A 22,928-nucleotide genomic window follows, 5' to 3' on the forward strand; every position below is an offset into this window, starting at 1 on the left:
TTTTTCTACTTGACCATCTGCTAAAGCAGACAAACTGATGTACTCTGCCTCTGTGACCCTAGGGTTAGGGCCCATACCTTCCGTGATGTCAAATTCCATTCTTTCTTCTTTTATGTACTTTTTACTTCTCCACTTACACGTGGGTAGTAATGGTTGAAGAAGTCTTCTGAAAGGCCCAGTCCACTGTCATACATGGAAAACTCCTCCCTTGTCATCCCAAGATATCCGCTCATTCCCTGACTCATAGAAGCCATTTCAATCTGATTTCTGGTTTGCCCTCTATTGATGACGTAACCAGCACCTCCTGCAGCTCCAAGGGCAGCAACTCCACTCGCTGCACTGTCGATGGCCCAAAAGTCACCTGGCATCATTCTAGGACCATCAGTGTCACTCAGGAAGAAGGGCACATCCTGTCAAATTCAGAATTAAATTGATTTGAATAGCAGAGGTTACATGGATGTTTTGTATCACAGCTGGATTTCAGCCATTGCATGAATGCTACCATTACGAAACTAGGATTAAATGGTAATTTATTTTGATATCCAATTTAAATGTTCTACAAAACTGTTAACAAACCATCTGTAGACTGTCATAAAACAGCTCCCCAACTAATACTAAATAATAACAATTTAAGTATTCAAAATGTTTTGTAGATTACCGATAAATCCTTTTGATTTCACTTTTTTGGACAGTCCAGTTTATAGCTTGTGATGTTTAGATGATCATTTATAGATGATCAACTCATTCTATCAGTTTCAAATTCAGATAATGTGAACTCTACTGTTTCACTTAATGGCATATTGAAAGGTAACCAAACATAATTTGGCTCTTTGAAGAGAAGCAGTTTATAGGCTGGTTGATGGCAGACTACATATTCACTGTCCACTTTATTAGGAACACCTGTACACCTGCTCATTTATGCAGTTATTCAATCAGCCAATCATGTGGGAGCAGCATAATGCATAATATAATGTACATACGGGTCAAGAGCTTCAGTTAATATCTATATCAAACACGAGAATAGAGAAAAATGTGATCTCTGAGACATCATCCATGGCAAGGTTGCTGGTGCTCAGGGGCAGAGCTAAAGGGGGGCGGGGCCATTGCCCCTGGGCCTTGGGCCCTCCTCCTAGCCGTACAGGGCCCCACCCTTTGACATTCAGGCCCTCCCAATAAATGTGCCTTACGAGATTTCATTGGAAATTCCTCCTTGAAACCTACAAGTTTTCACATGATTACAGATTAGTTGACACATACATATATCATTTTTGCTACACATTCTTATCATGGTTAAAAAAATAAAATAAAAAAAACCCTGTGAAATCAGGATAGTTGAGGCTTTTCTTGGATTCGAGATAACTGTGAACGCATCCGCTTCTGAACTGGAGGGCTGAATTATTAGCTGCATTGAAGGGAATGGCTTAGATCTTTCCAGATGCCGTGGACAGGGTTATGACGGCGCAGCGAACATGAGCGTAATTTATTCCGGTGTTCAAGCGAGAAAAGCAGAGCCCCTTGCTTTGCACGTGCACTGTGTGGCTCATTGTCTGAATTTGGTACTGAATGATTCTGTCAAAACTATCCCAGAGATTAGACAGTTTTATGAATGTGGTTGAACAACTGTACAACTTTTTTGCCAACAGTGTTAAGAGATGGGCATTACTTGGCGAGACTTATTGAGCCCAGAGAGCAGGGACATAACCTTGAAACGCCTCTGCCCAACCTGCTGGTCCTCCCGCTACGATGCGCTTGTTGCGTTAAAGTACAGATATGGAGACGTCATTAAAGCTCTCGACAAGCTCTCACTTACAAGCAAGAAAATGAATGAACGAGATGAGGCAGATGCACTTAAAAAGGCCATTACTAAATTTCAGTTCATATTTTTAATCAGCCTTCAGACAAAGATTTTGGAGTGCACTAATGCCATCTCAAAGTTACTGCAGGAGAAGACCATTGATCTCCTCAAAGCATCTGCATTATTGCAAAATGCTGTACAAACTCTACAGGAGTACAGGGAGCAGTTTGATGAGGCAAAGGCTTCCACTCTGGCACTGGCTGTGAAATGGGGCAGTCAAACGCAATTTGTAGCCACCAGGTTGAAAAAAGTGAAGCGCCACTTTGATCACCTTAGCGAAGACAGTCGGCTTTCCGATGCAGAACATTATTTTCGGGTGAATGTGTTCTATGCATGCCTTGACGTAATCATTCAGCAGCTGTCACAAAGGTTTGTCAGTTTAAATCGGACTGCTCATTTGTTTGAGGTTATTCATCCAAATATGCTCCAGCATGCCAAGGACGAGGAGCTATACGAAGTGGCCCGTTGACTGTGTGATCACTATAGTCGGGATATTGACTCCAGCTTTCCTGGTCAACTAGTGTCACTTAGGGCTTGTTTCAAGGAGCAGATAGCGACACACACACATCTGTGCTTAGCCTGGCCAGGTTGCTGGTAGTAGATCATCCAGCAGTAACTTCTACATTTAGTGAGGTGTGCACGGCCTTCTTGCTTTTTCTCACTCTCCCCGTCTCAGTTGCGACAGCAGAGCACTCTTTCTCCAAATTAAAATTGATAAATTAATTATCTCAGGAGCGCAATGGGTCAAGAGAGACTCTGTGGATTGGCCATTTTGAGAATGAGCGAGCAAGAGCGCTTAACATCCCTCAAATAGTTGACGACTTTGCGGTGCGCAAGGCGTGTCGAATGCCTTTTTAATGACGAACGCAAGTTTCTGTGTCGGCTTTGTAGTTGAAGACGTGCTTACACAGTGAGGGTGTATCATTCATGATTGCTGGATTTTTTTGTTGTTGTCTAGTGTCCATTTGGACACTAATAAAAAATGAACGGAAAATACAGGCTATGTAGGCCTATAAAAAAAAAAAAAAAAAAAAAAAACACCACACCTTTGAGCAAGTTCTAATATAGCCTGATTATATGCTGCAGGCCTTCTGTTTGTTTGCAATTTCGCCATGGCTAGGTCCAAAGGCTACATTCTTAAAAACTGCTTTTTGTTAGATATAGCCTGTGTAGGCCTATATGCCGCAAGCCTTCTAATTTGTTTGTTTGCAATTTCGCCATGGGGGGGGGCTGATTGGAGTTTTGCCCCGGGGCCTTGTGTGCAGTTGTTCCGCCACCGCTGGTGCTAGATGGTCTGGTTTGAGTATTTCAGAAACTGCTAAGCTCCTGGGATTTTTACACACAGTCTCTAGAGATTACACAGAATGGTGTGAAACATAAGACATTCTTTGTGAAGAGCGTCTGCAGGCTGAAACACTTTTTTTTATGAGAGAGATCAGAGGAGAATGACCAGACCCACAAATGATACAAGGACTACAAGAGCGTCATCTAGAGGGGACTGTATAAGTGTGTTTAGACATTCTACTTTTGGCCAAAGTGCTTTCTCAGTAAAAACATCAGGGCTATGGAATAGCATTCCTGTTAGTATCAGGCAAAGCACCACACTCAGTACTTTTAAATTAGGTCTTAAGAAATGGCTAAAAGCAGGGCAGCACTGTGAACATTTTTAGTCATTGATCTTGTGTTTTTGTGTTTATCATATATTATGTTTTTTGTTTCCTTTAGTTTATTTTAACTATGTACTTGTCACTGTAATATACAGTAGGCCTATATCTGCACATAGTCCCACCTATAACATGTTTTGTTGTCTTTTTTTTTTAACATCAATTCCTGTCCAGGGACTACAGATGAAAATTAACCTTGTGGCTATAATCTGGCTCAATTGTATGTTGTGCATTGTTCCTGTCAAATAAACATAAAAAGGTAAAAAAAAAAAAAAAAAGAAGCTGACAGGAAGTCTATAATAACTCAATCACTCTTTACATCTGCGGTGAGCAGAAAAGCATCTCAGAATGCACAAGACCTCAAACCTTGAGGTGGATGAGCTACAACAGCAGAAGACCACATTAGGTTCCAGTCCTGCCAGACAAGAACCTGAGGCTATCATGAGCACAGACTCACCAAAACTGGACAGATGTGGTCTTCTGCTGTTGTAGCCCATTCACCTCAAAACATCAAACCTTGTGCATGCTGAGATGCTTTTCTGCTCACCAGTTTTAAAGAGTGACTTTGTGAGCTACTATAAATCTTCCTGGCAGCTCGAACCAGTCTGTGTCATAGCACAACAATCATTGTTAAATGGTAGAGTGAGCAGTACAATGAACACTCTCTCTCTCTTAGTTAAGATGCTCTTAGCATTAAGAGGCTTTTTGGAAACCCACTACTGGCCAGTTTCCTCTGACCACTCATCAATAAGGCATTTCCACCCATAGAACTGTTATTCACTCAATGTTTTTTGAGTTTCACACCATTCTGTGTAAACTGTGAAATACTTTTCTGAAGTACTCAGACCAGTCCATCTGGTATCAATATCCATGCAATGATCAAGGAGATCACAGTTTTTCATCATTCATGAATGTGCAAGTGTTCCTAATAAAGTGAACAGTGAGTGTAGTAGATGGTTTGTAAACTGGACCATACGAATAAAGTGTAACTGGAATAACCAAATGAGCCTGAAGAACAAGAGGTTGCGATATCTCTCTCTTACCCGGTCTTCTCCCTGACCTTCTGTATAGTAGGAAATCAGATGCTGTTTAGTGTCAAAAGGCATGTCAGTGAAGGGTCTGCTCATGGCAGCTGCTCCACACTGACAGAACAGCAGTAGGAGTGGAATAACTGTGAAAACACTTCAGATATTGAGTGTTGATGCAGGCTTCTTTTACAGTCTTTCAGTTTTTGTAGCAGTACAAGAAGGCTAAACATCTACTGGGATGCATCTAAAAATAATCCAGTCAACACAGATGTAACAGACAAGAAAGTATGCTCACGTAATAGCACAAGGAGTCCCAGGATAAGCAAACCAATTCCGGCACTGCCAAGGCCTGAGCTCTTTCCTTGAGCTGCAATGGCGCCACATGTTGCTGATTCATCACATGTGCAGACATTCACCTTTAACACCTGCTTATCTGGACACGACATCCCCTGCTGATCACGAACTTCTAGAATCACCTGAAGAAGGCCTGGCCACAATGTGTCTTGGGGCACCAACATGGCTGTTGTATCTACAATAACATGATTAAGTCAACATCACTGAATTACATCATGTAAGGAGCAAATAATATTGGAGACTATCCACATTCATTTACCTCAGTAGATCCATTTCTTTGTATATTAATAAATGTGGGAATATTAGACAAAAACCCACATGCTAACATGCGACAACCTACTTCTCGGATTCAATTCATTGTCTCTCAACATCATCAAAGGCCTTTACTGTTTTTTTTTTTTAAGGAAATATGGCCCTTTGCCCTGAATGTCAGGGCAGATCACTAAAAAATTCGTACCATTTAAGAGCTCCACACTCCACTTTCCATCTGTCCCTTCAGGCAGGACAATGAATGTGAAGGGATATGCATTTGGAAAATCATCTTTGTCCTCTGCAGTGACATACAAAACTTCCTGAGTGGTGCATATCGTCTGTGTGGGATCAGGTAGAGTAGGGCAGTGGTCATTAAAGTCCTCCACCTGGATGGCGACAGTGCCCGTCGCTGTTTTAAAGGGCATGTCTATAATGACAGAGGGAAAGTATTACATATTGAATAGCACATTGCAATGCCCTTTTTTCAGTATAGGTGGGTTTGTTTCTACAGGATATATTGAAGAACAAATTTAAGATACCAGAAAAACAAAATGAAAAACAATAATGGGAGATAATTTACTATCATTGATGTGTGCTCCATCTTTCACGGCTCCACCTGTAGGACAAGTGGAGCCATAATCCTTAGAATAAACTTTTATTTCTATTTGCAAAAGCAATGCTTTTATGTTCTCCTGGTGATTATATAACTGCCTTGTCTGGCCTTCCGGAAATCTACAAATGGTATGTTTTGAGGCCAAATGTGCGAATAGTTTTTAGTATAAATACACAGATGATTATAGGAAATCATGCATGCTGATTTCTCAGTAATCACCTCAAGCGACTCAGCAAAATGGTGGCCAATCACTGTCACTGTAAGTGAGGAAGAATTACAAATTCTGAAAGACAGTACTGTCCCTAAAAGCACTAAAGATGCTACGGAGTTTGGGCTAAAACTATTCAAAGGTAAGGTGGAACTGTGATTTATTTTTATCGATTTCAAAACAAAGTATTTTATGTGAGTTGGCATAGAAAAGTGACAGGTCTGCGCGCATCACATTTGCATGCTGCTTTTGAAGTAACTATTTTTTAAAAAAATCATATTAAAAATATCATCTGTGTATTTATACTAAAACCATTATAATTGTTCAATCAGTAATTTTTAAATAAAACTTGCTTTCTTCCTCTAGAAATAGAACACAATATTATGTATCTAATTATCATTACTTCCTGTTTCTTTTGTCTAATACACGTAAATTGCGTCGACTACAGGACACTTTAATTGCCTGCCCATCAGCTTATGTAATGCACTTTAGCAGCGTATGTAGGAATTATACCCCCCCAGTGAAACATCAACTATGAAGAGACTACATAAAATACTGAAAAGGCTAAATATACAGTCTGTACACTCATACAGTGGGGTCTAAAACCTGAGCTCACGCCGAAAATCTGTTTTAAAATTTTAAACTAGAGATAAACAAAGATTTAAAATGAAAAATTACATCTTTCAACGCGATTCAACACAAGATTCTGCAAGATTTTTAGGTCCCAATTTAAATGTAAATAAATTTGTGATATGGACCATGTTAACTGCTTTGTACAAAAGGTCAGATTTTCCATGAGACTCATCTCTTATAGTGAAGTAGGTTCAGCTGATACTCCAATGGACTTCATCTAAAATGGATCATAATTTTGCACAAACTTGTGAAGCTCATGCCAGCTCAAGTGCACAGTCATTCCCACCACAGTGGGAATGATAACCAACAACAACGAGACAGCCTACAGGGAGGAGGTTCAGCACTTGACAAAATGGTGTTCAGACAATAACCTGGACTTGAACATTTCAAAAACTAAGGAAAAGATAGTAAACTTAGTAAAAGGAGATCGAGATAGTAAAACGAGATCGAGGCGCACCAAACACTCTGCCCTCTGCATACATGGTGAGGAGGTGAAGAGGGTGGAGACCTTCAAGTTCCTCGGCGTCCACATCTCGGCTGACCTCACCTGGACCACAAATCTCTCACCAGGTGGGGAAAGCCCAACAGAGGCTTTACTTCCTTAGGAAGTTAAAGCAAGCTCGCCTCTCTCACCACCTGCTGATCAACTTTTATCGATCTGCAAGAGAGAGCCTCCTGACCTACTGTTGTACGGTGTGGTTTTCCAGCTGTACCGCGGAGGACAGGCAGGACCTGCAGTGGGTGGTGAAGGTGGCAGAGCATAATCGATACACCACTACCTCTCCTCAAAAGACATTTACACTGACCGACTACAAAAGAAGGCCAGCTGTATTTTAAAGGACCACACCCACCCTGGACATCATCTATTCTCCCGACTGGCCTCTGAAAGGAGATACCGACTCAGAGCTGCATCAAACAAACAGACTAAAAAACAGCTTCTACCCTCAAGCTGTCGGATGCACAACCCCACCTCCCCTGCCCTAACTCCACCAGTGAGGGGCAACAAACACCCTCCCCCAAGGAAAATGCCTATTTATTGCTTTTATGTCTATTTATTGTGTTTCTTTTTGTATTTTGTTCTTATGCATCCATTTTATTCACTGTTACTTGCATTTTGCACTGCCAGTACAGAGAGCTGCTACAGTGCCTTGAAAAAGTATTCATACCCCTTGAACTTTTTCACATTTTTCCACCTTACAACCCCGAACTTAAAAGTTTTTTATTAAGATTTTATGTGATAGACCAACACAGAGTAGCGCATCATTGTGAAGTGAAACGAAAATGATAAATGGTCTTCAAAATTTTAAACAAATAAAAATCTGAAAAATGTGGTGTGCATTCGTATTCAGCCCCCTGTACTCGGAAACCTCTAAATACAATCCAGTGCCATCAATTGCCTTCAGAAGTCATCTAATTAGTTAATAGAGTCCTACTGTGTGTAATTTACTCTCAGCATAAATACACTTGTTCTGTGAAGGCCTCAGTGGTTTGTTAGAGAACACTGAAGAACAAACAGCATCATGAAGACCAAAGAACTCACCAGACAGGTCAGGGCTAAAGTTCTGGAGAAGTTTAAAGCTGGGTTAGGTTATAAAAAATATCCCAAGCTCTGAACATCTCAAGAAGCACTGTTCAATCCATCATTCAAAAATGGAAAAAGTATGGCACAACTGCAAACCTACCAAGACATGGCCGTCCACCTAAACTGACAGAGCAAGCAAGGAGAGCACTGGTCAGAGAAGCAGCCGAGAGGCCCATGATCACTCTGGAGGAGCTGCAGAAATCCACAGCTCAGGTGGGAGAATCTGTGCACAGGGCAACTATAAGAAGAAAGCCATTGTTGAAAGACAGGCATAAGAAGTCCCGTTTGCAGTTTGCCAGAAGCCATGTAGGGGACACAGCAAACATGTGGAAGAAGGTGCTTTGGTCACATGAGACCAAAGTTGAACTTTTTGGCCTAAATGCAAAGCGCTATGTGTGGCGGAAAACTAACACTGCTCATCACCCTGCACACACCATCCCCACTGTGAAACATGGTGGTGGCAGCATCATGCTATGGGGATGCTTTTCTTCAGCAGGGACAGGTAAGCTGGTCAGAGTTGATGGGAAGATGGATGGAGCTAAATACAGGGCAATCCTGGAAGAAAACCTGTTGGAGGCTGCAAAAGACTTGAGACTGGGAAGGAGATTCACCTTCCAGCAAGACAATGACCCTAAACATACAGCCAGAGCTACAGTGGAATGGTTTAGATCAAAGAATATTCATGTGTTAGAATGGCCCAGTCAAAGTCCAGACCTAAATCCCATTGAGCATCTGTGGCAAGACTTGAAAATTGCTGTTCACAGATGCTCTCCACCCAATCTGGCTGAGCTTGAGCTATTTTGCAAAGAAGAATGGGCAAAAATCTTAGTGTCTAGATGTGCAAAGCTGGTAGAGACATACCACAAAAGACTTGCAGCTGTAATTGCAGCAAAAGGTGGCTCTACAAAGTATTGACGCAGGGGGGCTGAATACTAATGCACATCACATTTTTCAGATTTTTATTTGTTTAAAATTTTGAAGACCATTTATCATTTTCGTTTCACTTCACAATTATGTGCTACTCTGTGTTGGTCTATCACATAAAATCTCAATAAAAAACTTTTAAAGTTCGTGGTTGTAAGGTGGAAAAATGTGAAAAAGTTCAAGGGGTACGAATACTTTTTCAAGGCACTGTAAACTGCGTTCCGTTGTTTCTAAAACAATGACAATAAAGGTCTATCTATCTTAAAGCAAAAAAGGGGACACCCCAAATACTAAGCAACTCTGAAATTCATGTAAATATTTTTTTAAAAAATATATTTTTTCACTCAAGTTGTAGCGGATATCATTTGTAATAAAAACCTTCATGTTAATTTGAAAAAGAAAGCAAATACAATAGTTTTCACGAGTGCTCTCGGACCAGTGTTGTTTTTGGCAGCCATTTTTGATTTAGTTTTAGTCTTAGTCTTTTGGACGAAATGCTTATTAGTTTTAGTCACATTTTAGTCAATTCCATCCTTGATAGTTTTGGTCTAGTTTTAGTCAACGAAAACTAAAAGGGTTTTAGTCCAGTTTTAGTCATTCATTTTAGTCGAAAAAATAATTACTTTAAAACATTAAATTAGGCCAATACAGAGATAGGAAATTGTAATCGAGGTTGACAGGTTGTGCATAACATACTCTCAAAACAAACTTGTTTCACTTGAACGTAAAATGTATGTCAAATATTTGGGTTTAATAATCGATGACAATCTTTCTTGTAAGCCTCATATTGATTTTATTTGCAACAAAATAAACAAGGTTGTCGGCCTTTTGGCCAAGCTTAGACATTTTATTCCACTACATACCCTTATGACATTATATCGCTCTCTGATTCAACCTTATTTAACATATGGTCTTAGTTCTTGGGGACAGGCTTGTAAAACTCATAAATAAAGTATTAATCCTACAAAAACAAGCTTTAAGATTAATCCATTTTGTTGATAATAGAGAAAGTGCCCTTCCATTGTTTTCCAAAACCAATATTTTACCAGTAAATCATCTTTTCTATGAATGTATTTCTAAATTAATGTATGACGTTGTTAAAGTGCACCCTCAAACATTTGTAAATTATTTTCTTCTATTTCTAGTGTCCATTCATCATCATCATCGTTTTTCCCCTTAAGGCGTCGGCGACAGCCATGGGGCGCTACTGCTGGAAACGAGCATCCAGCAGTTGCAAGAAGTCTGTCTTGCTCATCATCCATTTCCTAGCTTGGTGTATGTCAACATCAAGTTCCTTTTCCACTCTATTCCATATCCTCTTAGGGGTTAGAACGTCGAACAGCACCTGCTTCTGGATAGCACTATTATCGAGTCTACACACATGTGCCAGATACTTTAGGTGTTGCACTATACAAAAGTCGCGTATGGGACTTCTCATCTCATCTCATTATCTCTAGCCGCTTTATCCTTCTACAGGGTCGCAGGCAAGCTGGAGCCTATCCCAGCTGACTACGGGCGAAAGGCGGGGTACACCCTGGACAAGTCGCCAGGTCATCACAGGGCTGACACATAGACACAGACAACCATTCACACTCACATTCACACCTACGGTCAATTTAGAGTCACCAGTTAACCTAACCTGCATGTCTTTGGACTGTGGGGGAAACCGGAGCACCCGGAGGAAACCCACGCGGACACGGGGAGAACATGCAAACTCCACACAGAAAGGCCCTCGCCGGCCCCGGGGCTCGAACCCAGGACCTTCTTGCTGTGAGGCGACAGCGCTAACCACTACACCACCGTGCCGCCCGCGTATGGGACTTGTTTTGGTAATTTTATGCAACTTCTCATTTGAAATGCAGAAGCTCCAATCAACCTCTGTTCCCTCCCTTTCTGCCCATGCTGGCGCATTTTTTCTTTCAAAACCACGTCGGACCATTTTTCGCAGGAAGCCATGCCAGACGGTTTCCACTTTGTTTACCTCGTCCTCTGTCAAATCCCATGCTTGGACACTATACAGGAGTCGTGATCGGATACAGGTGGTGAGGAATTTCACTCTGGTTTCCAGACGTATCCGCTTGTCAGTCAGAACATGTTTCAGGTCGTTCCATTTTTGGTATGCTACACCAATTCGGGTGTGCAAAGATTGAGCAGTATTCTCTGAGTTGGTAATGGTGTTTCCTAAATACTTGAAACTTCGAACGTTTTTTAAAGCATTTGACCCAATGCTCACTAGGCTTGGAAGTTCCATTACATATTCGTTAACATTAAAAACCATTGTTTCAGTCTTGGTATACGAGATTTGCATTCCAAACCGTCTAAAAGTGTTATCATAAATATTGAGCATATATTGCAATTCTTCTTTTGTTTTGCATTCTTATAACACTAGGTCATCTTACTCCAAGAACTTATATACTCAGTATTCTCGTACCAATCTACAAAAGAACTCATTTTCCCGTGTTGGTGTTAGGGTATGGAACCAGATTCCAACTTCTATAAAGATCTTCATCTAAACTGTCGTTCAAGAAAAAAGTCAGACACCACCTTTTTTCTGATTTAAGTAGATATGGATATGATGTTGACATCTCCAAACTCTTTCTACATAACTTTATTTCTATATATAATTAAGAGCTATATATATTTATTTATCTTAGTTTTAACTTTAAATATTATTTAATACCATGCATGAATTATTATCAGTATGACAAGTATACCTCTCTCTCTCTATTTTTTTTCAATGTTATTGAATGATATTACTGTACCTTTATATCGAATAACAAGTATTGTCTCCTCTTTTTCTTTTTGCTACCAAATAGTTGTTAATTTGTCAAGTATGTTTTATTATCTTTTTCATACATATTTAAGTATTATATTAATTCATATAAAATATTTTTTTTTCTTTGTAAACATGAGTCTGCCTTGATTAGCAGTGCGCTATTTGCAGACTCGTGTAGTCTATTATATGTTTATATGTAATTGAAATAAAAGATTGATTGATTGAAGTGTGCATGCTCTCTACATAAACACTGTCTAGTGTAGACATCCCAAGTCTCCCGGAAGTCTCCCGCATATTGATAGTGGCTCCCTGATGCCCGCAAATTGGATAATATCTCCTGGAATCTAGAGCAAGCGAGCAAGAGCGTGCATGCGAAACATTTATGTCTGTATCGCGCATATGATGGAATGCGCGAGGGAGAGCGAGAGAGTCTGCGTGTGTGCCTGTTCATGTAACGCATGCTAGACAAAGAGCATCCTGATTGGTTTACAGACATCCAAACTCATTTCAGGGAGGTGTCGTAACACCCCCCTTCGCTGAGGGGAAAAAAGTCATGCGTCACGACACCTCCCTGAAATGAATTTCTGCAGGCTGGGATGTCTGCTAGTGCGCATGCTCCATTGTTCACAGACTCGTGTTTCTGCCTCCGTTTAACATGTCGCAATATATTAAGGCACAGCAACAGGTCTGAAAAGCTACATTTCCCCCCATATGTTTCACAGTAACTCAAATATGGGTCAATATATGACAAAGCATTCAGTTGCTGTCCCACCAATAATCCCTGCAGGACAAGTTTTACTTATGACATGTTAACTGAATTTAAGTTAGCTTAACCAAGCCAACTTTAGCATGAAGCTAGCGGTCCCATTCATTTTCGCCAGGTCACGGTATTTTGGAAAACTTCATAGGAAATTCATCACAGCCCGATTGTTGAGTGACATTAACCAAAGCTAGCAAACGTATACATGATCTGTTAAGGACTTCTTGTAACGTTAACTTACCGTCGCAGAAATAGCAGCATGGTGAGCTTTAGATGACTCTTGAGGTCGGTTGTATTCTTGCCACGTAGTTTATAGCCACAGTGTCTACCTCTGTCTCCCACTACAAGGCATTCCGTTTTATTTTCTGCTGGATTACGTGTAAAGTATGTCCATAAATCATCGCGTCTTTTCCGCCCACCAAGCCCTTGTGCTGGCGTTGCCGCTGCCATGGTCCATGAACTGTGTGCACTGTGCCTGGTGGGCGTGGCCAAACAAGGACAGGATGCAGTGCATTGCTGATATTTTCAGCATTTGGCAGACAGGTTGCACGCACCGTTGGAGGAAATGCCATGCATTTTGATAGTCCTATAGCCAACCCACTAACATTTTCGTCTCGTCAACGAAAACAACAGATACATCTCGTCATATTTTCGTGATCAAAGAGTTATGTTTAGCTCGTCACTGTCTCGTTTTAGTCATGAAAAAAAGGTGCGTTAACGAAATAATTTCGTCATCGTTAACGAAAACAACACTGTCTCGGACTTTTGGACCTCACTGTCTATGATCTTTACCTTGTAATACTGGCTAATGTTCAGTCTGTCTTCCTAAAATAAGTAAAATATCAACAGTTTATGGTGCACAGTTTGAAAATACACAATAATAGTTGAACAGAAAATTATCTGTTGAAAGAATCAAGGGAGTAGAAATCAGTTGTTAATCTCAAAATAATTTAACTGGAGTTATGAACCTTGAGTAATACAGAGGATTTCTGCCATGTAAGTCCCATTGACCAGGTATGGAGACTCTCGATCTGGGATTTTGTTCAGTTTGATCTCAGCAGTTTTCTCGTCAATGGATAGCCAGTTGTCTTGGTCAGAGCCTTTAACATATCTGAGAGAGGAAAACCAGACGTATAGTTCACATACAGAGATGGGTAACAAATAAAGGGAAAACATGAATACATTTGTGCAGAAATATAACGAGTGCAGATATTCCCACACAGATAGTGCCATTAATTAATATTATAATGCTCTGTGTTATGTATGTCAGAATAGCTTAAAAAAAAGATTCTATTAATCAAATATGCCATGAAGAAAATAATAACAGGGACTCACTTGACTCCATGAGCAGGTAATCCTGTATCTGGATCGATAGCGGTGTATGTTGTGAGGACCTTTTTTATATCAACCATCTTTCCATTTTCAGAAACTGGAACTGCCTTCACTTTGGGATTGAAGGTCGGGCCTTCAGGCTGATTCTTTACATTAACATTCATAGTGTAGACTTTACCACCACCACCACCACCGAGCATTCCTGTAGGTCCAGGTATCCCTGAAGGCTTATGTCCTGGGTAGAACTGAGCCACATTACTTATAATGATGCTCAGTTTCATGAGTTTTACTTGCTCATAATCTACACTCTGAAAGCAAAGCACATTGGTTACTTCTTCTGCACAGTACAAGCACTCACACTGAAATGAACATCATTCTTCAGATCACAATGTCACACTAAGGCAATATGATGTTAGAAGTGGCATATTTGTCCTAATTTATAGCAATATAAGCCTGGTGATCAAGACAGGAAAATTGGGGAAATAAAACATTGACAACCTTGACAAGCATCAGGATTCCCTCGTTGGTCTTTGGATCAGTGACTATATTAAAATGCCCACCCCCATTGCCTGACACAATGGTGTACACAGCCTGCCAGTTTTCAGTGTTTGGCAAGTCCAGACCAGTAGCTTTCAATCTCATCACCTCCACATTCTCTGTGTTCTCCTCAACACTGACTTGAAACTGTACACAGAAGGACCAACAAATAGGGATAACTGTCTCACTGGCCCATCAAAAGTGATTATATTTCTGTGCCTTGCATATTACATTCTCGACAACTACTGTCAAATTTCACAACACTGGAATGAGTAGGAACACAGGGATTAAACAGGTGCCGCCTTACTGAGTCCTGCTCCAGTACTGGGATGTTATCATTGACATCCTTGATCTGAATAGTTAATGTTGTTGTCGCTGTGTTGCAACCTTGACCCCCATTGAGGTCTAAGGCTCTTATAGTAAGCTTATACTGGTCAACTTTCTGTAGAGAGATAGGTATTATAACAAGACACTCATCTTTTCAAAATATTAGGTTACAATAAAGACAATCTCTCTTTATTGATTGTAGCAGATTTATGATAGCATTCTGTACAAAATTCCAGCCTTGACCAGTGTGTGGTGCCTCACCTCTCGGTCCAAGTTTTTATTATTAACAATCACTTCTCCATTCGGATAAATATCAAACATCTTTCCTGGAGGGTTCTCATCAACAATCTCATAGGAGATCTGAGAGTTGATATTCCCAGGTTCATCAGCATCTGTTGCTGTTACTTTCATTAGTCGTACCTAAACATTTCATAAGTCATGTTTACACTTATCTACCACCATTATTCTAATCTCATTACCTCCTTGTGTTTTATGCAACATCTGCAGACCTACGAAAGTGTCAATTTCAAATTCTTTTAAAAAAAGGTCATGTCAATTATTTCACACTTGCCTTTATTGCTGAGCTCATTCACAGATCCTGTGCTGATGGGTAAGAAGATGGGAGGATTGTCATTCTGATCTTGCACCTTTACTCTCAGCTGAATTTCATTCTCTGCTATTGATCCATTAGTGTACATCGCAATTCCAGAGAGCTGTTAAGCCCATCATCATCAGAAAGGTATCACTATCATTACTGCCATCACCATCCTGTTTATAAGTTATATCAGTGCTCAGTGACTCTTAACTTACATTGTACTGGGAAATGACCTCTCGGTCCAGGATCCCAGTTACTTTAACGTTGCCAGTGGAAGGGTCCACAATGAACAAGTTATAGGGTGGCTTGTCTGCACCGATGCCCTTTAAAGCATATCTTAATGGGACCTGACTTTCATTCGTTCTGTCTGAACGAATCTTTAAAAAAAAAAAATTGTCAGGGATTAAAAAGATCAAGTATGTAATAAACTGATAAAAAACATTTTTCTCAAAAATCGAAGAGTAGAAAACTAAAATTAAATGTATTAATTAAAATTCATTAAAGAGAAAACATTCTCACCCTGGCAATAAAGGGCTTTTTAGTGTAGTCTACATTCTCCTCCAAAATTTGTGGAGGGACAATCCATTCTCTCCTGTGCCTTTGGAGGAGTACAGAGTAGTCTGATTTGGCTCCAGCTTCAAACACACACTAGGAGAAAAGACAAAGAAGTATTTGAAATGTAGTTCATTTTTTAAAATATCACAAAGATCTATGGTTGCCACAGATTTATTTATATTGAGGTTAGTGTCAGTCTTCTCTGTTCATATATGCACAAAATACATCATTCATACAGGCATTATTTAGTGACTTTAAAAAAAACAACCTTATTTACATATCTTTATGTAGGTGGATGTGAGATAAGGCAACTGCCATTGTAAATACAGAATGTATGTTTACTACTGATGTTAAATAATAGGAACAAGATCAGTGAAGCTTTGGACCTCCAGACACTACAAGTAGCCCATGTTATTTTTACTGATTTTATAACCCCCCCCCAAAAAAATTATATTGACTGATGTGAGATTTGACAACTAGCATTGCAGACTAAAAACAGGCAACGCTACAGTGCTAATCATATGACTCAAAATGTTAAAATTTATTCTATGTTAAATAATTTTCATTAATTTGACACTCATACCATTACTGTTCCTTCGTTGGATTTGCACATATATAAAATTTGTTTACTTATTTTTAACAAAATTTGTAAATTTAATGGGAGAAATATGGGTAAATCACTGCAAAATAGGAACAAGAATGCTTGGGGCCTACGGACATTACAAGGGGCCTACGGACACTACAAACAAGTATTCAAGTTTTATCACTATGTATTAATCCAATTTATGTTGAGTGCTTATGTTTGATAAAAAGTATCCAACAACAAATAGCAACATACCAATAATGATCAAACATGGCATCCATTCTATGATTTAGTACCAGGCCTACGGACACTACAGATTTTTTTAGGCAAAATTACATGGGTTCAGGATCAGGTGACAAGACCTAGTATTTGTAAACAATCGGATAACTACTGATTCAAACACAGAGACATCATATGCTTGCTTATAAATTACATTTTGATAATATATCTCACACTTTAGTCTTTTAGAAAGACTCATTTTTGTCAGAAAATATATAATCATGCAAAATGACGCTCAACATGATTTCATTTTTAAATAATACTGTGTGACATTTACTCAATGAACATGAAAAAAATAAATGTGATAAAAGAAAAAACATGAATTTTACTCATATTTGCAATTAATTTAAACATTTTTTACATTTAAAATATCAATAACTAGCAAGTGCAACATCATTACATCAAATTTATGATAAATTTGGATCACATAATTAGTCAGAAATTTGGACTCGATTGATCAATTTCCACAATTTTTTTTAGGGATTTTAGATCCAACATAGTTACAAAATTTCCATTACTCTTCATGATAGACAAGCAAACTCATATGATGTAGGATACAGATACTCGATACTAACAGTAATTGGTACACCTGATTGTGCTGTAGCCAATTGGAAATCTGGGATTTTTTTTTTTTTAATTTACTCATATCTTCTTCCGCTTATCCGGGGCCGGGTCGTGGAGGCAGCAGTCTGAGCATGGAAGCCCAAACTTCCCTTTCCCCAGACACTGCCGCCAACTCCTCGGGAAGAACACCGAGGCGTTCCCAGGCCAACCGAGAGACATTGCCCCTCCAGCGTGTCCTGGGTCTTCCCCGGGGCCTCCTCCCAGGGGGACATGCCTGGAACACCTCCCCAGGGAGGCGTCCAAGAAGCATCTGAAAGAGATGCCCAAGCCACCTCAGCTGATTCCTCTCGATGTGGAGGAGCAGCGGCTCTACTTCGAGCTCCTCCTGAGTGACTGTGCTTCTCACCCTCTCTCTAAGGGAGCGCCCAGCCACCCTGCGAAGGAAACTCATTTCGGTCGCTTGTATCCGCGATCTTGTTCTTTCGGTCATTACCCAAAGCTCATGACCATAGGTGAGAGTCGGAACGTAGATTGACCGGTAAATCGAGAGCTTCGCCTTTTGGCTCAGCTCCTTCTTCACCATGACAGACCGGTAAAGCGACCGCATCACTGCGGAGGCCGTACCGATGCACCTGTCAATCTCACGCTCTATCCTTCCCTCACTTGTGAATAAGATCCAGAGATACTTAAACTCCTCCACTTGAGGCAGAACTTCTCCACCAACCTGAAGAGGGAAAGCCACCCTTTTCCGGTTGAGAACCATGGTCTCGGACTTGGAGGTGCTGATTCTCATCCCAGCCACTTCACACTTGACTGCAAACTGCCCCAGTGCATGCTGAAGGTCCTGGTTTGAAGAAGCCAACAGGACATCATCTGCAAAAAGCAGGGATGAAATCCTGTGGTTCCCAAACAGGATTCCTTCCGGCCTCTGGCTGCGCCTAGAAATTCTGTCCATAAAAATTATGAACAGAACCGATGACAAAGGGCAGCCCTGTCGGAGTCCAACATGCACTGGGAACAGGTCTGACTTACTGCCAGCAATGCGAACCAGACTCCTGCTCCGTTCGTACAGGGACCGGACAGCCCTTAGCAAAGAGCCCCGAACCCCATACTCCCGAAGCACCCCCCACAGGATACCACGAGGGAAACGGTTCAATGCCTTCTCCAGATCCACAAAGCACATGTGGATTGGTTGGGCAAACTCCCATGAACCCTCGAGCACCCTATGAAGGGTATAGAGCTGGTCTAGTGTTCCGTGACCAGGACGAAAACTGCATTGTTCCTCCTGGATCCAAGGTTCGACTATGGGCCAAATTCTCCTCTCCAGTACCCTGGAGTAAACCTTCCCGGGGAGGCTGAGAAGTGTGATTCCCCTATAATTGGAGCACACTCGCCAGTCCCCTTTCTTAAAAAGGGGGACCACCACCCCAGTCTACCACTCCAGAGGCACTGTCCCTGACCGCCACGCGATGTTGCAGAGGCGTGTCAGCCAAGACAGCCCCACAACATCCAGAGACTTGAGATACTTGGGGCGGATCTCATCCACCCCCGGTGCCTTGCCACCGAGGAGCTTGCAAACCACCTCAGTGACTTCGGCTTGTGTAATGGATGAGTCCACCCCTGAGTCATTAGCCTCCGCTTCCTCAATGGAAGACGTGACGGTGGGATTGAGGAGATCCTCGAAGTATTCCTTCCACCGCCCGACAATGTCCCCAGTCAAGGTCAACAGCTCCCCACCCGCACTGTAAACAGTGTTGGCAGAGTACTGCTTCCCCTCCTGAGGTGCCGGATGGTTTGCCAGAATTTCTTCGAGGCTGACCAATAGGCCTCCTCCATGGCCTCACCAAACTCCTCCCAGTTCCGAGTTTTTGCCTCCGCAACTGCCCGAGCTGCGGCACGCCTGGCCTGCCGATACCCGTCAGCTGCCTCAGGAGTCCTGGAGGTCAACATGGCCCGATAGAACTCCTCCTTCAGCTTGACGGCATCCCTTACTTCCGGTGTCCACCACCGGGTTCAGAGATTGCCACCACGACAGGCACCGGAGGCCTTGCGGCCACAGCTCTGAACAGCCGTGTCGACAATGGAGGCAGAGAACATGGTTCACTCAGACTCAATGTCCCCTGCCTCCCTCGGAAGCTGGGAGAAGCTCTCCCAGAGGTGGGAGTTAAAGACCTCCCTGACAGAGTGCTCGGCCAGACGTTCCCAGCAGACCCTCACCATACGTTTGGGCCTGCCAGGTCTGTCTGGCTTCCTCCTCTGCCAGCGGATCCAACTCCCCACCAGGTGGTGATCAGTTGACAGCTCAGCCCCTCTCTTCACCCAAGTGTCCAAGACATAGGGCCGGAGAGCCGATGAAACAACAACAAAGTCGATCATCGACCTCCAACCTAAGGTGTCCTGGTGCCACGTGCACTTATGGACAGCCCTATGCTTGAACATGGTGTTCGTTATGGACAAACCGTGACTAGCACAGAAGTCCAATAACAAAACACCACTCGGGTTCAGATCAGGGAGGCCGTTCCTCCCAATCACGCCCCTCCAGGTGTCACTGTTGTCGCCCACGTGAGTGTTGAAGTCCCCCAGTAGAACAATGGAGTCCCCAGTCTGAGCACCCCTCAGTACCTCTCCCAGGGACTCCAAGAAGGCTGGATACTCTATACTGCTATTTGGCCCATAAGCACAAACAGCAAGAGCCCTCTCCCCGATCCGAAGGCGCAGAGAGGCGACCCTCTCGTTCACTGGGGTAAACTCCAACACATGGCGGCTGAGCTGGGGAGCTATAAGCAAGCCCACACCAGCCCGCCACCACTCACCATGGGCGACTCCAGAGAAGTGGAGAGTCCAGCCCCTCTCGAGGAGCTGGGTTCCAGAGCCCAAACTGTGCATGGAGGTGAGCCCGACTATCTCTAGCTGGTACCTCTCAACCTCCCGCACAAACTCAGGCTCTTTCCCCCCCAGCGAAGTGACATTCCATGTCCCAACAGCTAGCCGCTGTATTCGGGGATCAGGTCGTCGAGGCCCCTGCCATGTATGACGAGACTGAATGGGACAACTGTTATTATATCCACATTCACTGGATTTTGAGAAACAGAGCATTTTTATTTTTTGCAAATTTCATAAACAAAAATTTTATACAAAACGTCCCTAATCATTTCCACTTAGAATGTAATCAAACCAGCGAAATGACAGTAGCAATTTGTGAAAAATGCAATAATAATTATTGAAGAAAAAGATATGTTCTTACAATCAAATACTTTGTCATATTTTGTTGCTTTTTTATATTTTGGGATCTTGTTTTCGAGTAGAGTTTTTATTTCATCCTTGGTTGGTTCAGCAACACACTCCGCCATTTTGTTTTTCTCTACTCACGGTATGTGAGCTGATAGCCTAATAGTAGAGTAGCCAGTCAGAGCACACGATTGCTCATATCCAGTGAATGTGGATAGAATAAACTGCCTTGTTCCTATGAGAACAAAAGGAACAAACATTTGTCTGTAACCACAAAGTAGTAACCGGTCAAGTGATCTCATAGTTGGCAAGTGCACTGAAGAACAGCCTGAACCAGATCAGCAGTAAGCAACAAACACTTCTGGTGAATTTAACAAACAGGCTGCAGCCCATTGTGGCTACCTTTTGACAATAGGATGGCAATAAGGTAAAGTTAAGACTAGTGGTTCAGTGTCGTTTTGGAAGTTTTAGCTCTTTTCCGTACTCTGCTCAGCTCACCATAAACATCCCACAGCTCGGCTCCCTAACTGCCAACATTTTTACTTCCCCAAAACCAGTCACTGTTATTGGTCTCTGCATTTCAATGGGAAACTTCCAGAGGTGGAAAGAGTACTAAAATATTATACTCAAGTACAAGTACTGTTACTCTGATGAAATTTTACTTAAGTACAAGTAAAGTTACCAGACAAAAAAATCTACAAGTAAAAGTAAAAAGTAGATCATTTAAAATGTACTTTGAGTAAAAGTAAAACGTTACTTTTAACAATGGGTGTTTTCTGCCTCCATTGTGTTGTGCAAAAATGAAAAAGAAGAGGAAACAAGGATATATGTACATCTCAACCCAGATGTTTTATTTAAAGGAAGTGTATCAAATTGAATGCTTAGGATAATGCTGCATTAAAACTGAGACAAACAAAAAAGGTCAATACACACAGTCATGTCGTATACATCGCCCTGACCACACACAAAGCATTGTACATGAAATATGAAAGTGAAATGTTGCACCGAAATCTCGTAGCTTGCCTGTGTGCATGGTGTGTTATTGAACAATTCAATTCAAACATTATTTGTTTTGCTTGGTATTCCTTTCTGGCCTGTTGGATGCAGAATGGTAGGAGGACTGATCAAGTCAGGTTGGCGAGCTAACTTGCTTGCATGATTAGCCAACCGAATAACAGACTAGTTACCGTTATGTTACAGTACCAACAGGTTGCTACTTCAACATTAGCAATGCCATCCACTATTTTTGGAATATAACCAGCCTATTGTCGGTTTTACTATGGAAAGGAAACATTATGATCAGGGGCGCAGATACGTTTTTTGAACTGGGGGGGACAAAAAACTGGGGGGACAAAGCTGCCAGCAAACCAACCCCAACCCCGATATGCCTGTCAAACTTGTTGTGGGTAACCATAGCAACCAAGCTCGAGCTCGCAACCTGTGCAGTCTGCGCAGCTCAACCAACCGAATATCAGTCTTTGTTTTATGTGAGTTGTTGCAACTATGTATACACTGCTGTGCACCTCAATAAACCGAATGGTAATTAGTCTTTTGATTTTTCCGTGAGGTTTGCCTTATGCAAAGAAAGACAGCATAGACGTTTTTTCCTCCCTATAAGTGGGGGGGACCGAACGAGGTGAATTTAAATCTGGGTGGGACGAATCCCACCCGTCCCACCCTCTATCTGTGCCCGTGATTATGATGCCAATGACAATACTTACCTCAACATGCTTGCGCAGATTAGACGTCAAATTTTATGCCGCAATGGTTGTCTTCTTGGGCACACAATCTGCATTGCATAATGAAACTGTCACCCCTTTTCTCTATGAAGCTGAAGTGATCACGTATGTAGGGCCAGGGGTGCACTTCATTACTGGAAGAAATTGCGTTTTCTGCAGGGTCGTCCACCACAGGTTCCTCGGTCTCCTCCATGTCCGCAGGGGCGCTTTATCAACACCCGTGGCCCAGGGGCTAGGCCCCTCATAGGCTACCTGTCAACCCTACCCTTACCATTGGCCAGGAAAACACTCTTATTTTATTTGCAATACGTGTCAAGCATTTACAGTGTAAGCGCGTAATTAGCCTAGAAGCCTACGATAGGTTACGTTTGGCTCAGCGTAGCTGCGCAAGGCCCACGCTCACATCGCTCAACACATCTGACCACAGAGGGAGAGAAGAACGCGCGCATTATCATTACAGAGCCAGTTCTGATTATTACCACGGACAGGACAGTGATACTGCGTAACTTTCACGCAGGGGCATGGCCAGAGATAACCACA

At 41.9% G+C, this 22,928-nt stretch overlaps 1 protein-coding gene across 1 annotated transcript in view; it reads right to left on the minus strand.

Annotated features, from left to right (window-relative positions):
• Positions 1-22,928, minus strand: part of LOC132883706 (desmoglein-2.1-like) — a 62,883-nt gene that overhangs the window by 6,658 nt on the left and 33,297 nt on the right. The window contains exons 2-13 of the mRNA XM_060917640.1: positions 15,960-16,088; positions 15,656-15,817; positions 15,408-15,558; positions 15,107-15,258; positions 14,826-14,960; positions 14,480-14,665; positions 13,985-14,289; positions 13,618-13,760; positions 5,359-5,580; positions 4,843-5,076; positions 4,563-4,690; positions 138-410 (exon numbers count right to left, since the gene is read on the minus strand). Coding sequence (XP_060773623.1) covers positions 138-410; positions 4,563-4,690; positions 4,843-5,076; positions 5,359-5,580; positions 13,618-13,760; positions 13,985-14,289; positions 14,480-14,665; positions 14,826-14,960; positions 15,107-15,258; positions 15,408-15,558; positions 15,656-15,817; positions 15,960-16,088 — 2,220 coding nt within the window. The remainder of the gene's footprint in view (positions 1-137; positions 411-4,562; positions 4,691-4,842; positions 5,077-5,358; positions 5,581-13,617; positions 13,761-13,984; positions 14,290-14,479; positions 14,666-14,825; positions 14,961-15,106; positions 15,259-15,407; positions 15,559-15,655; positions 15,818-15,959; positions 16,089-22,928) is intronic.

The sequence above is a fragment of the Neoarius graeffei genome, chromosome 3 (assembly GCF_027579695.1).
Source record: "Neoarius graeffei isolate fNeoGra1 chromosome 3, fNeoGra1.pri, whole genome shotgun sequence".
Lineage (NCBI taxonomy): Eukaryota > Metazoa > Chordata > Actinopteri > Siluriformes > Ariidae > Neoarius > Neoarius graeffei.